This window comes from Eucyclogobius newberryi, unplaced genomic scaffold (genome assembly GCF_026437365.1).
Source record: "Eucyclogobius newberryi isolate DKJ021-1_F unplaced genomic scaffold, fEucNew1.0.hap1 SCAF_1, whole genome shotgun sequence".
NCBI classification, from domain to species: domain Eukaryota; kingdom Metazoa; phylum Chordata; class Actinopteri; order Gobiiformes; family Gobiidae; genus Eucyclogobius; species Eucyclogobius newberryi.
The window spans coordinates 13,920,753-13,937,799 of record NW_027315723.1 but is presented as its reverse complement, the minus strand read 5'-3'; the positions used below and the strand labels follow the sequence as shown (position 1 = coordinate 13,937,799).

At 37.4% G+C, this 17,047-nt stretch overlaps 1 protein-coding gene across 4 annotated transcripts; it reads right to left on the bottom strand.

Annotated features, from left to right (window-relative positions):
* Positions 1–28: 28 nt before the first annotated feature.
* Positions 29–17,044, bottom strand: trak2 (trafficking protein, kinesin binding 2). Of its 4 annotated transcripts, none has more exons than XM_072466008.1 (17): positions 16,904–17,044; positions 14,422–14,576; positions 13,486–13,671; positions 10,551–10,610; positions 8,446–8,522; positions 7,302–7,418; positions 6,406–6,627; positions 6,170–6,248; positions 5,959–6,089; positions 5,506–5,580; positions 5,260–5,397; positions 5,083–5,162; positions 4,455–4,593; positions 3,607–3,895; positions 2,719–3,180; positions 2,483–2,582; positions 29–2,295 (listed from the first exon to the last, which is right to left on the bottom strand). In XM_072466008.1, exons 2-17 carry the CDS (start codon positions 14,477–14,479, stop codon positions 1,554–1,556), a joined length of 2,955 nt encoding a protein of 984 aa, XP_072322109.1. In that variant the 5' UTR covers positions 14,480–14,576; positions 16,904–17,044; the 3' UTR covers positions 29–1,553. The 4 variants fall into 4 exon arrangements, with proteins under 4 accessions (XP_072322109.1, XP_072322108.1, XP_072322116.1 ...); XM_072466007.1 differs by having other exon boundaries at positions 3,607–3,902; positions 4,459–4,593; XM_072466015.1 differs by lacking the exon at positions 10,551–10,610 and having other exon boundaries at positions 3,607–3,902; positions 4,459–4,593.
* Positions 17,045–17,047: the final 3 nt, after the last annotated feature.

The following is a 17,047-nucleotide window of genomic DNA, read 5'->3' as shown; positions in this document are numbered from 1 at the left end:
AAGTATCACGACCAAATGTTAGCCAATATTGTTGCAAGCAAGTTAAAATAATGTTAGAATTTATTCCAGTAAAATAGTTATCAACAGTGACAACATTAATACAAATACTAAAAATAATATTAAGTGCAATAAATGATAAATTACCCTTACTCGTGTTAGGGATAGCAGCAGATACTAAGCAGTGGTTATAGGTAATAGTTTGGAAGCTGTAATTATTTTATGTAATAAATGTTGTATTCACTAGAGATAGACCGATACCTTTTATCTTGGCCAAATATTTGCATGTATTAGACAAAAATGTATAGAAAAATTATCACCCCTTTATCATACCCCTTCACTAACATTTACTACTGTTATTTTGCAATACCTATGAAGTCAATTGATGAGGCAGTTTTAACATATTTGCTTTATCTAAACAAATATGGCATAGAAAATAAATAAATAATAAATCAAAATTAACCCTGAATTCGGAAATTAAATGGCAAAATATATAATTTTCTAGGCCTGAGATGGCATGGTTGAATATCTGCATTTAAAATGAGGAATTTTCAACTTAATATGTACAAAACTGGCTTGAGTGGACACAAATTAACAGTGCTAGCTTATACATAAGGCCCCAAACAACATCACACAAAAAACCTGAATAGTCAGCAATTGAATTTGGTAACAGGATTAGCTTGGCAACAGGTGCATGCTGGGAATTGTAGTTGAAATCATGCAAATACGCTCCTTGCAATGGACAGAAAGAGTAGCACACTGACTATACATTTGTGTAACCATTAAATCTTCGATACTGGCATGTTGGAAGCAGAGTTGTCTGAATTATGTGCACTGTTACTGTTCTGTCAAAAATGGCGTAAAATGCATTTCCAGATGAGTTTGCATTTAAGGCTTGCTTAGGCCTAAAACTAAAGCTTTTCTAACCTATTATGAAGCCATCCTTTGCAAACCAAGTCTAAAAAAATCATTGTAAATACATTTCCTTACTTACTTTTTCTTTCAAAACCACCTTACCCATATCTCTCCCGCTTCAACTCTCCCGGTTTTTCTTTTTCCCTCTCTCTCTCTCCACTTTATTTAACTTCCTCAATCCATCACAATCTTTCAATTTCTCTTCCTACTTTGACAAACTAGTGTCTTTTTTAAACTCTACGCTAAGGCCATGAAACTAGCAAATATCTACTTAAAGACATTGCACCACTAAAATCCTTTCTTAAAATTGTGCTTTAAATGTAGGTTAAAAAATTGAATTTTATTTGATAAAAAATATTATTTTTAAGGGCTGCACAATATTATTACATTATTGATATTTTGATATTGGTTAACACACGGTTGTTAATTTGACAGATTAAAACAGGGAACAATTTCATATATTGGTTAATTTAATAAAAATCTGTGTAGGTTTAGTTTGACACAATTTTAGTTGGAATTTAACTGAGCTTACAAAATAATAATTGTTTGTATTAAATGCAATATTTCAACTTTCAACTTTTTCACATATTGTGTAGCCCTGTTTTTTTTCCAAAACGGCAGGATGTTACAGGAATAAAACTTTAGGATTTAGTAGTAGGAACCGGATGTGAGGCAGGATGGTGCCTTCTCTCTTTCAAGTTGCCCCAGGACGGGGGAGGAATGGCGAGGGAGGTCGGGTGCTGGGGCGGATGACTTGACGAAGAAGACTTTCCTGGTTTGGTTCCGATAAGCGCAGGTAGGCTTTGATTGCGCCTTAGTCCGTCCAATAAACTACCTCCGCCTGCAGATACAAAGGTCGAGTCCTGTCTTGCCGATTCGCTTTGTAGGACTTTTCTGAACCCTAGCTTGCGTAACCGCTCAACAAGCCCCACTTGGTCAGGTTTTGGTTGGGCAATTTGAGCTGGGGTGTCTTGCGAGGGGCTTGGTAAATTAGGGTGTGTGGCACGTCCCAAATTCAAACCATAGACATCTTGGAGGAACAATTCTGCCGGACGAGAGGCTAAGAAATTATCAGCTGGTCGCTCAGTTGGGACAGGAGGGGGCGCTAGCGATTGAGAGGGTGAATTTGGAGGTGTATTTGGAGGGAAAAGGCAAAAAAGCGGTGGTCTGTTTTTAGGTTTGGGAGAGGCAGGAAGGGGAGTTTTGGTAGAGACTTGAGCAGAAATACCCCGCTCCAAGACGAGTTTGGCCAAGCTGCCAGCAGGGGGAGCAACAGGGCGACGAGGAGGGAAGGAGTCGCCCAAGCTGAGTCTGCAGGGGGTGACTGGAGTGGTAGGGCCAGTCCGCATTGAGCTGGGAGTATTGGCAACAGAAGACTGGCAACTGGAAGACAAAACGTTTACACAGACCTACTTTCAAATAAAGTACCAGAAGATAAATGGCTAACAAAACTTTAGCTAGGATTGTCACACATTTGGAACTGCATAACCTTGAACACTCATTTTTGTAAGTTGATATATCAATTTAACTCAATTTAGACCTTATTTTACTATAACATTTAATGGCTTACCTGGGAGTTACTTGTGTGATGTCAGTCGGGTGCAGGATGCGACACGTGGTGAAGGTGTAGGTGGAGAAAGTTGAACTCTGACACTTTCCTGGGTTTTGGACTAAGGAGAAATAGATTTATTTGAAAAAAATGTTTATAATTACTTTATCTTATTAGAAGTGAATGTAGAAGAATATTTGTATTGTAGAAAGACATTGACAAAAGTAGTACAAGAATAAATAACAATATGGATTTACCGGAAGAATTTGTCACTTTAATAATGTCATTTGATTGGCTGGTTGCTGCTGATGTTACAGGAATGCTCTGAGCTGATTGGCTCTCTGCTTGGACATGAACCGCAGTGCTTATTGTAGTAGCTTTTGGTGTTGACGGTGGATTTGGGGAAAGGGGCGGGACAGGAAGTGGCGAGACGGACAAATTCCTTTCTCTCCGCTCATCGGGCGTGGACGCGCATCTGACTTTAAACGTTATTCCTTCTTCATCCTCTTCTTCGTCTTTGCCCTGTTCTGTAGCGCCCTTTTCCAAAACGCTTAAACTTCTTCTGTCGTTGTCTTCGTCCTCTTCCATGTCGGAGAAGTGGTAAACCGGGTCCTGGGCCAGTGGACGGAAACCCTTGGTGACGATTCCGGGGTGGGGATCCAAAATGGTGGCCAGGTGAGGCTTTGCGAGCTGCTGCCAGTGGTGAAGTGTCAATGAGCCTAAGAAACAAGAAGAAACGAGTTGTATTCAAATAGTTTAATAACACTATTCATTTTAAAATCAAATCATTCATTATTTAGCATTACTTCAATTATTAAAGGTTGACACACCAACCCTGTTACATTACTTTGACATGAGCGCGCAATGTTGAATTTTCTTACAAATGGATACAATAACAGAACATTTGAACCAGCTACCCTCTGGTTGGTGGGTGGACTGTTCACTGAACGTGTGTCACTGTGTATGATTAGAATTAGAATGTCATGTTATCAGATTTTTTTTCTAGTAAAAGACATAAACTGCAACAGATAGTCCAAATTAAACTACTTCATGCAATTAATCATGAGCTTTTATTTTGAAATAAATGCAAACCCTATAGCCAACAGTATAAATTAAAAAAAAAAAAAACTCAAAGTCTTCTGTACCTTCCATGGGCTTGACAATCTGAAGTTTCTCTGGGAGGAAGGTCTTGAACACGCTGGAGCCGAAGGAGAGCTCAGACAGGTTTGAGTATGATGACATGGCGCTGCCCATCGGAGAACAGCAGCCGCTCGCTTCACCGTCGCCTTCCGCTGTCAGCGCCTGGACCTTCTTCTCCCGCTCGGCCTGAAAGAACTGCCTCTCACACAGGAAGTTGTGCCTCCTCAAAGACAGTCTGTGCAGGGCTTTGGTCAAGTCGTTTCCACCAGGAAAACCAGGCTGACCCATCTTCACCTCGTCGCTGAAAAATATATGGCATGTTAAATCTGGGTTCACAGCAAGTACCCCAAAAGGATGATTAATGCTATGATGATGGACAGTTAAGATGGTTTGTTTGTCACAATCTCATTCTTGGTCGACTAAAGATGCTCTGCCCGAGACAGTGGCCCGAAACTGTCAAAACCTTCAGTATGTGAGCTGACCATGTTTCTGATTTTAACTTCAGTAACAAAGCACAAGATTTCATACAATAAAAAAATATTTTTACAGAGAAAGTACTTGGAAATCGTGAAGTTCTATGTAAAAAGGAAAATTAAACTCATTGTTCACTCCCGAATCTTCAGCAAGCTCTCTTAACTTCTCCTTTAATTGTAATGTCCTCTGCAACCAAAATCTTAATGGCACATTATTTGATTTAAGACAAATAGTCTTGTAATGTTGAAAAAAGTGCAAATCTATGGACAAATCTGCAGCACAGATGTTTTGAATAGTCACTCTCATTAACATTTGAGAGACTTCATTCCTTTATATTCCATTGACACAAAAATATGTATAAGTTGTGACATTACTGCACATACGTGGAGGGGAAGGGCTGTGCGGTCATCACCAGAGAGCTGCCAGACCCCGGGATGGGAGGAACAGCTGAGAGGGCTCTAGACGATGCTGCTGTGTTTAAGGAGCGAACCGTCCGGAAAACTCGCTTCTGGGAAACTCTACAAGTACAAAAAAAAAAAAAAAATTGAAACGATTGTCAATAAGTAGTCACACATTCATAACAAAAAAGAAGAATAAATGTGTGTGTTTTTGTTAATTCCCCTGAAACATGAGATCTAATGCTTAACTTGGCCTGTTGGCGTCAACTGCTTGTCTTCATGGAGATCAACAAGTTAAATACCATACTGTGGAACATTCCGGGCAAAGCAATAACATATCCACGGAGACAAACAGGTGGCGGATCCTCAACCAGAAATAAACATGCAGAGGACATTTAAATATTGGCTGTTGTTATGGACTGTAGGATAATTCCTTTCATGTGTTAATTTATGAAGTTCATTATGACCTCTTTAGTAAGATAGTTTTGATTGTGACATATTTGATTGTAACTTTTCTATGTATTAAAAAGCCAACAATGAGTACAACATTGTTTACACATAAATCACACAAATATGTAAAGTTAATTTGGACTTTTACAGTTTTCTTACCTTTGGTCTTCGAAAGCAGTTTCTTCATCTATACTCAGCTCTCTCCTCATGGTGCCTTCGATTTCAGCCGCTAGGGAATCCTAAAGAGCAATACCAATACCATTACAATCACAAAATCATGAGATACATTAACCGTGTCCGAACACAACCTAAATGACAGCAGTTGTAACGTCTCACCATGGGGTACAGGCCGTAGGACATGTGCCGTCTCATCCTAGAAAATGGGGTGTTTTGGTTCCTAAGGTCTTTGATTTCTTCCTGTGATTCGTGAAGCATCTCCAAGCATTCTGCATTTCTTTCAGTTACTTCGTTTAGCTGTAATAGTAAACACAAGCTATTTTGATGAATTATATGTATATTTAAAAGCAAATGTATAATATAATCTTTAGAATAAGGATTATAGGTATTTAAAATGATATGTACCTCTGCTGTTAGTTGCCTTTGAGAATCTTTGGAGGCCTGAAGATGGATTCGAAGCTCTTCTTTCTCTAAAGCAAGCTATAAAGAAAAGAAAATCTAATTAGGAAATAAAAACTGCACTAGCAATTACAATATTTTCTAAACGTTTAGTGTCCAATTTTGTTATTAGCACCCTAAAAATTTAAACATAGCAAGGACGTAGCATCCACACAAACAAGCAAGAAAATGTCAAAATTGGCAATATATTGGAAAGTTATAATTTAAGGATTTTTTTTCAACAAGAAGAAAGCCTTTTAAAGTTACATCAGTATAATCAGTATATTAATGTTAATATGAAGAATTGTTAAGAAAGCAATCCTAAAAAAGCTGTGAGCTACATTTGAAATTGCGTTGCCAAATTTGAAAGTAATTTGGCAAAAACTATTCATTAAGAACAATTTAATATCGCGTTCTCACCTCTTTAACTCGGTGTTGCAACTCTACGATTTGAGACAAGAGCTGAGCAATTTCTTCTTGATGTTTTAAAAGCTCCTCGTTCTTTTTGGACAAATCTTCTGTTAGAGTCACCATCTGCGTATTGGACTCTCCTAAATGACAGTAACAAAATATGATATACAATCTTACAGGGCTTATGAATGTGTTGTTAAGGCATCTTGTATTGACTTACGTAGCTCTTTAACACAGTCGTGGACCAGCTGTTGTTCTTTCTCCTCGTAGCTTATGGTGTCTCTTTTCAACTGACATGCCTGAAATAAAGATGACGCTTCAGTATTCTGCCATTACTGACCGCCGCAAACCCATCTTTAATTTACCTCTAACAACAGGCACTTGTATATAGTATTTTTTATTTGGTGTCCAGTGAAAATGTTTATTAACTGGTACTAATACTATCCACAGTCATACCTCAGATCTTAAAGACAAGTTTTCCTCCTCCAAATCTTGCAGTTTGTTTTGCAGATGTTCGAGCTGGCTGAGGGCTGCCGTTGCCGTGGTGATTGCTCCGAAGGGCTGGTTCTGCCGAAGTGGAGTCGAAACGCTGGAGTCCGTTTCGCTCTCCTCTGACGCGCTCGCCACCATCCGCAACAACTCGTCCTTTTTACCGAGCTCATGCTGTAGCTGGTTAACCTGCAAATGATTAAAAGATCCTATTTTATGCATTATTCATGCTTGTAAACTACATTTGGACAAATTAGTCTTGGTCTTTAAAAAGGTCAAATCTGTAACAAGAACTCCTACTGTTATAAAATTGTCTATACAACACATTCATGTTGTTTTGAAGTTCACAGTTGAACTTGGGATATAATTAACTGTCATATTGAGGTTTTGATATTTCTTTCACCAGGTAATACATTGAGAATACATTCTCATTTAAAACATTGGTCTGGGTCTTGCAAATTCAATCTGGCAATCAAAAGTGAGGCGCGTTTTCGAATAAATAACTGTTTGGGAGAATAACTTAAGTAAAACCTAATAGTGATGAAAATAGTTCATTGAATTTACTTCTCACAAAGACTTTCCTGCTGCTGACTGATGGGAGAAGACGTTTAAATCAGGTTAAAACAATAGTGGTTACTATCCAAATAGAGCGGCTTGACTCTCCACACATCTAATCTGTAAAGTGGCCTGATTGCACTTGTCTCCTTGGAGATAGATATGTTTATTCCATACAATGTAACAATAGCATCTCCTTGGACACAAGCAGGTGGCAGACTCTCCATTAGAAAGGTTATGTGAAAGATTAAGTGTGCCTTTAAAAACACATTAAAAAACTATAGGCAAAAAAAAACTCCTTAGATTACCTGGTCCAGAGCCTGAGCGAGCTGTTCTTCTATGGCCTCATTACGTTCCTGCAGAAGGTGGTTCCTCTGTAAAAGAGACTGACCGATCCGAGCCGCTAACTCCAAGTCCCTGTCCCTCTGTACATCCACAAAACATAAATAATTAATTTAACCATCTCCAACATTTTTCACACAGTGCAAGTTATGCAAGTTTATCTTTTATTCATTAGATTTGTATTGTTTTGAATGAGATCTATTCTATTTTTTATTGGATCCCTCTAATTCGCTTTTACTGGTTTCATTTAGATTTTGTTCAAAAAGATGTGTTTTGGCACGCTTCTTGTTCCAGTGCACCTCCTTTGTGCCTCCAGCCCCTCACGAGCTGTGATTACAGGGGCCTTAGGGCTTCAGTAGTGCTCGGACCCTACGACTCATGATAAAATATCAAAACTCTGTGGCAACCGTACGATTATCAGCTGTGCCTTTATCATGAGGAGGTAATTGCAGCTCCTAACCCAATGTACACCACACAGACACAAGAAATTCCCATTTAAAAATGGTGGCGCCTGAGTCTAAATTGCCCTGATAATTGCATTGTATAAGTCAAACTTAAGAATCTTATATGTGAATGTCTAACATTTTAGCCTGCAACACTTTCACATAATGGGTAACATTATAGTTCAAGATAAAAAAAATCTCCCTGCCTAATTTTCATACTTTAAAGGCGCAATGGACGATTTTTCGGCGATTTAAGAACTCACGGGGGAGTGCGTGCGGACTGATACAACACACACGTGCGTTTGTTTATTAGCCCGACGGATCGCATCGCATCTCTCGTCTCCCGTAGATTTCCATCTTCTTCTGAGTCAGCTCGAACAGTCTTTCTCCGTCTTAATTTTGTCCCGTACACTGAAGGAACTATATTATGATAGATCAATGCGCTTGGACACGCTGAAACGTGCTGCTCGTGAGGACGAGCCACACGCGGCTGCAGGTGAGCGGTAGGTGCGTTTTATGATTGATACGTGGCAGAACTAATCGGCCGTCCACGCCACGAGGAAATGAGACTCAGATTTGGGCCAAAAAAAAGTCCATTCAACCTTTAAGTTGAAAACATCCCTATTGATTTTTCAAACTTTTGACATACAAATTGATAACAACCAACCTCTGCCAAAAGGTGCGTGACCACTTCAATATCATTATAGGTCTTGGTAATCTGCTCCACTCGGTCTGCACTGAGGACTGGAAAAGAAGAAAAAATATACAAATAAGTTTTCATAGATCACAGGGAGAAACGCCTTTCATGTGATTATGGGATTTTAGCTACTGTATTTCAGCCTCTCAAATGAGGTGTTCGAAATGTATTCTGTGAACTAAACCTGTATCAGACCTATATAAAAAATAGTCACTCAAATTGCTATTAAGCCGGTAAAATAAATGTTTTTCATTATGACTAAACAAGCTGCACAATTTTGGGGGAAAATCCAATAGCAAATTTGATTAGTGATGCAGTTCACAGAGCACAGTTTAACCATGCCCAGGAACATTAACATTTGAAATAAGATTGTTACACTAATACAAGAATCACATGTATTTTAGAACATATAGAGCTTAAAGATGTTTAAGCTACATGGTAAGCAGGCTTTATACAGATTATACCCGATAAAGACATGGTGACATTCAATTCACATTTAGTCAAGGTTTTAGATCAATTTCTAGTGTTTGGCTATCCCAGTTTTAAACAATGTCATTTGTCTAAGTATGAAATGTTCTCATGTGCCTTTTACTGCAACGTGAACACGTTGAATATGTTAGTATAGTGATACCATTCAAAGTTAAAGTGAATGTGAATTACATTAACAAATATAGGCTTGGGTACCTCAAAACAGTGAAATTATGCAAGTATGTATCTAAATCATTCTAACACATTCCTAGCTCTCACACATCACTAGTATTGACATGTATCAATTTTTTTTGGCATCGAGCACAGCCTTAGATCAGCTTTTACAGACACTAAAGTGAAGCAAGGTGATAAAAAGCCAATCAGCTCTCATCCCAAAGTGTGACTCACATGGCTTTTTCTTACAAGTTTGAACAGATAAAATGGAGGTCTGATATTTTCAAGGTTTTGCTTTGGCGTGGAAAGATAATCCTCTAATTATGAGGGGGGGAGGTGGGTACTCCAGCTGTAAATCAGTGATATAATGGCATGGCAAACCAGCTGAACAAGGAGATCGAGTGGCTCAAACGTGGGCCAGCAAAGACAAAAAGTTGAGGATGAGAAAGGAATAGCACAGCTAATGTGAACACAGGAGATTGCCTCACAAGCTGCAGAGCCTAAAGCCAGAGAGGAATATTTGGGTCAAACAATTAGAAGAACTCAAGAAACTCCTTGAACAAGAGACGGAGGGGTCAGAAAGCCAACAGAAGCAAAAGGAAGAAGACGAGAAGGGCATGAACTTGCCAAGCCTAGAAATTACCCCAAACGTTCCTGAAAATCTGCCAAAAGAGCTGGAGGAGCTCAATAAGTTCAGAGACAGCGCGAAAGAAGAGATGTCTAAAATCATTAAAATCACCAAAGAGAAGAAAGATTGGCTCAAACACAAAATGGAACATTGTGAATAAAATGACAAATCCAATCTAAACCAGATTCAGGTGGATCACAAGGAGGACCTAATTAAGTTCAAACATGGCGATATCAAGGGTCTTGAGAAACAGGCAGCTGAAATTGAAGCGATATTCGAGCAATACTCGAGGCAGAGATTAAATCGCTGATTGAGGAGGACCAATAACTGCTCAAACATACTAGGAGCACCATGAAAAAAGCGGATTGAGAAAGAGCACAAACAGGATGGTGCAGATAATTTAAAGACAGAAAGGACAGAGCAATACAACATATTCAAATGGAATTGGATAAAGTAAAAGGCTGAATTCAGAATATGTGCCGACGTTATATTGGAAAAGAACCCCTTTAAGATTATTTTACTCGTTTATGACATTTCTGTCTGGGTTCAAGGCAATTAATATACAAGGAATAAGAAAATTAATTAAGCAACATACTAAACCATGTCCAAAACACACTGAAAAAGTCAATCAATAAATCAGTCAGTCAGAACGACATCAATTCAGATTCATATTCTGAATTCATGTCAAGTAACTAAAGACATACAGTATATTTATTGTTGCAGTCTACAAGCACAAACGTGAAGATCTATAGAAGTGAATATGGGTAAAGCAGGCAGGGAGTGTACTGGGAGAGAGGAGAAATACCTTTAGTCAAACCAGCAGAGCCTGAATGGGTATGAGAGGTGGGCTCCAAAGCAAGATACGCTGGAGAGAGGAAGGGAAAGGAATTAAGGGTTTGAGAAATAAGTCAGAGAAAGAATAAACAATGTTATACAATAGCAGAGCAACCACATATCTACCAGGAAAGCACTTGAATGGAGATTTTCATGGTAGTATTGTCGCTGCCTTCACTTGTTTGGATCAACTGTGTTGGGAAAATACCATAATAATAATAACATATTTGTAGTATAGGGAAATCTAAAATTAATTTTGATGCTCAACTATTTTACTTGAAGTGTATTATTCAATACAAATCATTACTACTGTTTGAATCTCAAACCAAGAGACCACGCATTGTTCAGCCTAGTTCTCCAGTGGCCCTTGTAAATAGCATTGACGAAGGATTAAACGGTGTGAGACAGCTGCTGCATGTGCAGCTAGCAACGTGAGGCCCACTGTGACCTGCAAATATGACCAGGCCGTTTCTCTCTAACAACTTCAGCTCAAAAGAACCTTATTTACCAATTCTATATTGACTTATAGTGTTTCTATCTACCATGTTATGTATATATACAGCTGGGGAGGGTAATGTTCATATACCAGTAGTTGATGCACAATGTAACTTGAGATGTTATTGCTTTGCCTTGAATGTTCCCCAGCATGGCATCATCTATCTTGCAGCTCATCAAGACTGGGTTTTATTGCAATACTGTGAGCAGGGTCGTTTCTCCACAGATTTGATCTGTAGCTTGTCCTGGTGACGCCACCTGCTGGTCGGCATGGAGATATGTTTAATGCTAAACCATGCAACATTCCATTTGGTTGACTTGAAAGTTTTAAGAAGACAAACCACCACTAAACTCTAGCATTATAAAACACTTCACCGCGTTTTATGAAGTAGCTTGCATAACACAAAATAAAGATAAGAAAGAGTAAAGCTTTAACATTTTCTTATAGACATTTATATATAAATATAGGACTGGTCTATATCGTTATATTTTAATAGTGTGTTTTGTTTCATACTTCAGTCTTTGTGATACAGTGTATTCACTAAACAGCTTTACATGAATACGCCCTCCTTTTCCTCCTGAAGAGCTATCAAAGCTATTTTTAGTCTCATGTCCGATGGGGAAGTGGAGCAAACGTATCATGATCCAGCAATCTGACGCCCGTCTTCAGTCGAGCCAGTGCACGTGCAAGTTCAAGTAGAAATCAAGGGCAAAGATGCAAGTAAAATTTGTAATTCGACTCTTAATACATATTAGTTCCTTAAAAGTATTCATGGTGATTGACACCATCTTTAATACACACAAGTCAAGCAATCTCTTTGTTTTTCTAAATTAGGTATTTCCCGGTGCATATTTGCGACTTAAAATGAAACAAACAAAAAATACTTCCACTTTTATAAACACGTTGAGCCAGTTAACCGCTAAATTATATTAGACTATATTAAGTCATTTGACACATCTATTAAAAAGAACTGCATATAAAAGAACATTGCATAATTTAGCTGATAGCTTGTTTTTGTCCACATTTTTATTTATGTTGCAATTTGCATGCTTTTAGGGCAACAGTAAATTAACGTACTAACTTTGACACTTTTCAATAGAGTTGGTATGGGTTCTCAATTTTCCTTTTGCAATTTGCATATTTATTAATACCGTTTAAGAATAGTGGAAATAGTGAAAGGATAACTCCCTACGTTGATTTTCCCACGGACTGCATGGGACACTTGCGACACATTCCTTTGAATATAAACAATTCGATTCACCCGTTTCCTGTACAGCGCTTGCCCCCCTCCTCTCACTCGGCTCGCTCTCATGTTCCTACTGACCTTGTAGACTTAGCCATTTCTATTTTCTAACAATAACTCATGTCACAAACTCACAATACTCACTAATGCAAAATTCAATACTGTCTACTCACCCTCCACTGCAAATCGATCATAAACCTCTTCATTTTGTATGTTAAATCTTGGCATTTCTCTGCCCTCTCTGACAGCTTGTCCTGTGACTTGTTTGGCCCTGGTTTGCAACTCCACTTAACTCTCCTCCTCTTGCTCTCTCCCCTTTACTCAAACTAGGGCAGATAAATAGAGGATACACACAACATGGCAATGCAGCGATGTCAGTTGCCAAATAATATCCACAGTAAATCCCAGTTATTTTAAGGATAAGGATAAAGTAATTGTCACGTGTTGAATGCATTAAAAGATAGAACATCTGTTGCAGTTGACATCAAGGTCTTAAAAACCAGGGATAGAGGAAATTAATTGAGTTTGATTATTAAGCAACTTTATTATTGTCATCAATTACAGTAGTAATTACTGCTTATACAATATTATGCCATCTATAGTAAACGATATGGCACTTTGACAGCCATAAGCAAAAATGCAAGTGAAATCAAATAATTTTGCAATTCTTGAATAATCAATTTTCATAATAATAATAATTTAAAAAAATATTGTGTGTATCCTGCAAGAACTAATTTTAGCCCATTCAAACAAGAACAAAAAAACAAAAATAAAAAAAATCACATCAGTGTCCCATCCAAGCACTACCCAGGATCGTCCTTGCTTAGCTTCCGTTCAAAAAAGGTGGACTACATGTGGTTCATACTTATAAGTGTTAATTTAGACTTAACTAACAGAATGTTAAATTAATTCTGTATAAATCATTCCAATAAATAATAATGACAGAATCCCAGAGAAAAGGTATTATGTTATAAACAAAACATAAATAAATCATGAATAAATAGCACAATGAAACACAATTCAATAATATAAGAAAGAGTTCTGTACCGGGGCAACAAAAGGTACATTGACACATTAAGCCGTAAATAATTTTTCATTTATTAAACAATAGGTCAATTCAATTATTGTGACAGGCCTCTAAAATCTAAACACTTTAAAAGCACTTACTCATATATCTGAAAGTCTCCTCTGCTAACATGGGGGAGATGGCAGTGTGGGGGGCGGGACCTTCATCTGGGGAGCAGCTTGGAGACACCACCCAGTCCTGGCTGTCGGACAGGTACACGGAGCCCCCGGAACCAGAGCCCAGGGACCCGGAGCCGAAATGTTTACTACTGCTGCCCAGACCCTCATCTGGCAAAAGAAAATAGAGTATATTACAATACTAAAAAGTAAAAAAAACAAAAACATACAAATTTTAATAAGCAAATGATTAATTAATTAATAAAATTAAAATTAACACATAAATACAAAACATCAATATAATGTGTGGACAAAAGGTTAAATCAGGGATCTGTCTTTTTACATTTCTCAGATTATTGTACATTTGAAACAAGAGAAAACTGAACATACTATATTGCATAATTATTATTGTTATTATTATTATTATTTTTTTTTTTTTTAAGTTGAATTAATATTGTTGGATTTTAAAAAACTATAAACGACAACAATAATTTGTGGCCTCACCAAAATAAAAAAAATATTTAAATACCAGTATTTAAATTGTTACATAGTTAATCTATTGTGTTTCGCCCCGTTTTATATGTATTGTGTTTTTTGGGGGGGTTGAATACTGCAGAGGTCAATGCCCTTCCACTTGAGTTAACATGTAGTTCACTGGAACACATAGGGCTAACTATAGCAGCTAATGGACTTCAGGGCAGCATGACATTGGACATGCGATGGACTATTTAAAAAGGTACAGTAACATCAGTAACAGAATGATGGATAAGCAGTAATGTGATGGAATGTTATTATAATAATAAAAAAATAATCAATACTGATACTAAGGCTAGTATTGAAACGTCTTCTATTGCTAACATGATACATTACCTGGATTGGTTGGTGTCTATATTTTGTCATCAATAGTATTTCTTTGCTCACCAGTTTCTGTGCTTGACTCCTTCTTCTCCACCGCTTGATGATGTTTTGCCTCAAACATCTCCAGTCCAGTGGGATAGCGCCCCCTACCAACCACTTAAATCACTACTGGACTGGAAATGGGCTTACTGGTGAAATCACATTGTGGGGTCACATCTCTGTAAAGAAAAAGTAATCATTTATTTTATCATTTTGGTAACACTGCTTTGTTGGATTTGAAAGAAATAAGTCAAACAGAATAGACAAAAAACATTAGATTTGAGGTATATTTAACATTAAAGCGGCTGTACCTAATTTATTTCATATAATAAAGTAGGATTGTTAATGCCCAAGTACAGATATATATTGGTAAAATATATATTGGAAGAAAAAAAAAAAAAAAAAAAAAATTAAAAAAAAATATATATATATATATATAACAGCTTTTAGGATCAAAATCTTATGACAGCAAACCTCCTCTGGCCTCGGAAAAGTTGTGACAAGTGCTTGTAAACTGAATAATTAGGATGCTTGAAATGCATTAGAAAAGTGAGGAATAAGTTTGGACTCCTGCAAAGAGTTTACAAACGGTTTAAAATGAACCAGTTCAAAATCAAGTACAGCACCTTTGACATATATACAGGAGATAAAATTGGTCTTGTCCAACGATTGCCTTGTATTTTGGCATGGAGTTCAATTTCAGATCAACGTCACTTAGACTGCTCATACGAGTTAAAAAAAAATACTGTTTTGGGGGAAGGCAAGAGGATAGACCCCGCCCCTACATCCTGTCTGCAGTCACAAAAACCCTCAAAGAAATGTTGATGGATGTGGAATGTTAGTTGTTAAAAAGTCACTGGTGTACAATTGATGAAATGAAAGAGGTATGAATGAAAAAATAATAATATTCAGTATTCAGTAATAAAACGTCTTCAGTAAACAAAAATGTATTAACATTTAATCAATCAATAGTGTATGTTAATTTGTACACTGTAATTAATAAAACTAGTCAGGACTAGAACAATAACACAATTCTAAAGCTCGGATGGGTAGCAACATAGATGGTCAAAATATTTTTAGCTTGAGGTCTTTATTCCAGTCTGTAATACCCAAGGCCATTCTCTCTGCATCAATGTCCTCTCCAATATATGTGTGGGGGTATTTGGACTAGAAATGTATTTAAATGTCCTTGGTAACAAATCATCCTAGTGCTTATATAACCAGCTAAATGAATGGCTACATAGAGGATTATATTCTGTGATGCACACCGCATTTAAACACCAGCACAAAGCCTGGCTTAGGTTTAAAGCCATTACTTACTGTTTCAAACTATGATTGACACATTAAGACACACTATGAAGCTGTATTAAGACTGCATTATTAACGGTCATCTGTGGCCTCCTTATATTTCGATTGGGACCTGCTAGATATTTTCTGTTACATAAAGCCTATTTTGCATGTGTTTTCACATACCTAAATGCTTAGCTAAGTGTGTCATGAAGCATGGAATGTGAATCATCAGATCAGATGTCTACCCTTCTCTGATTCCTCATCACAGCAAAGCTCAACATTTTGTAGTAAAATCTAATAAAGTTCAGATTAAATCAATTCATCTAGTTGATCATATTTCTTTTTTGGACCACTATAAAGAGAAGACAGGACAAACAAGCTGGCCATGAGCGACCTTGAATATCTAGCCAGCCACCCAATAAATTGAATGCATTATTTTCATTATCATTATCTCTTGACTTCAAGCTAAAATTTTCATTGTGCACTGTGCAGTTTAGAATAAACCAAGAAAAAGCTTTAGTAATTTATAGTTATTTCAGCAGATTACATCCAGATAAACTTAAAATAACATTTGATTTTCGAGCTCATTTATGCAAGAGAAAAAAAATACATAATTTATACTGTGCCAGTGGTCACACAAAGGCAAATAAAAAAGCAACCCAAAATATAAATTGTACTATATAAATCTAGGACATAATTACAGCTGATGTTAATTAGAGGTTAGTCTAATATTGGCCTAACTATTTAAAACGATTGTTGTGGAAAGTGCCTGCCCAAAATGTTCATAATGATGCAATAATCCCTGTAAAACTGTAACGCTATGTTATTTTTTTAATGTTTGCATTTAAGTCTGGAAAAACTTCAATTTAAGATATGTGTCTAGACGATAAAATATGCAACGGTCAGAAATTGTTTACAATGTCAAAATGCGCTTCCTGTCCATAAGAATGTGAAAATAACACAACACCCTGCATTATTTTAGCTGTTTAAGGCTTTATAAAACATGCACCAAGATATTTGGGTTAAAACATGTCAACAAAATACCTAAAATTGAGACTTTGGAGAAGAACTGTCTATTTGTCGGAATGATGCGCGAGGATGACAACTTGACGCACCGTTAGCATTACGCGCTAACCCTAACCTAGCTAAACAATGCACATTTTCTTCCATCACCATCACACAGATCACAATCAGTGACAACATAAATGTAGCTTACCTTTTGCGCTATTTAGTCCCCAGCGTGGGCAGGTTTAGGGGCACATCGGGCAACGATCTAACCGTGTCTACGATCCTTACACAATGGAGTAGTAGGGAGGGCTAGCCATGCCCGACTCGATCATTACGCGCCAGACCAGACAGG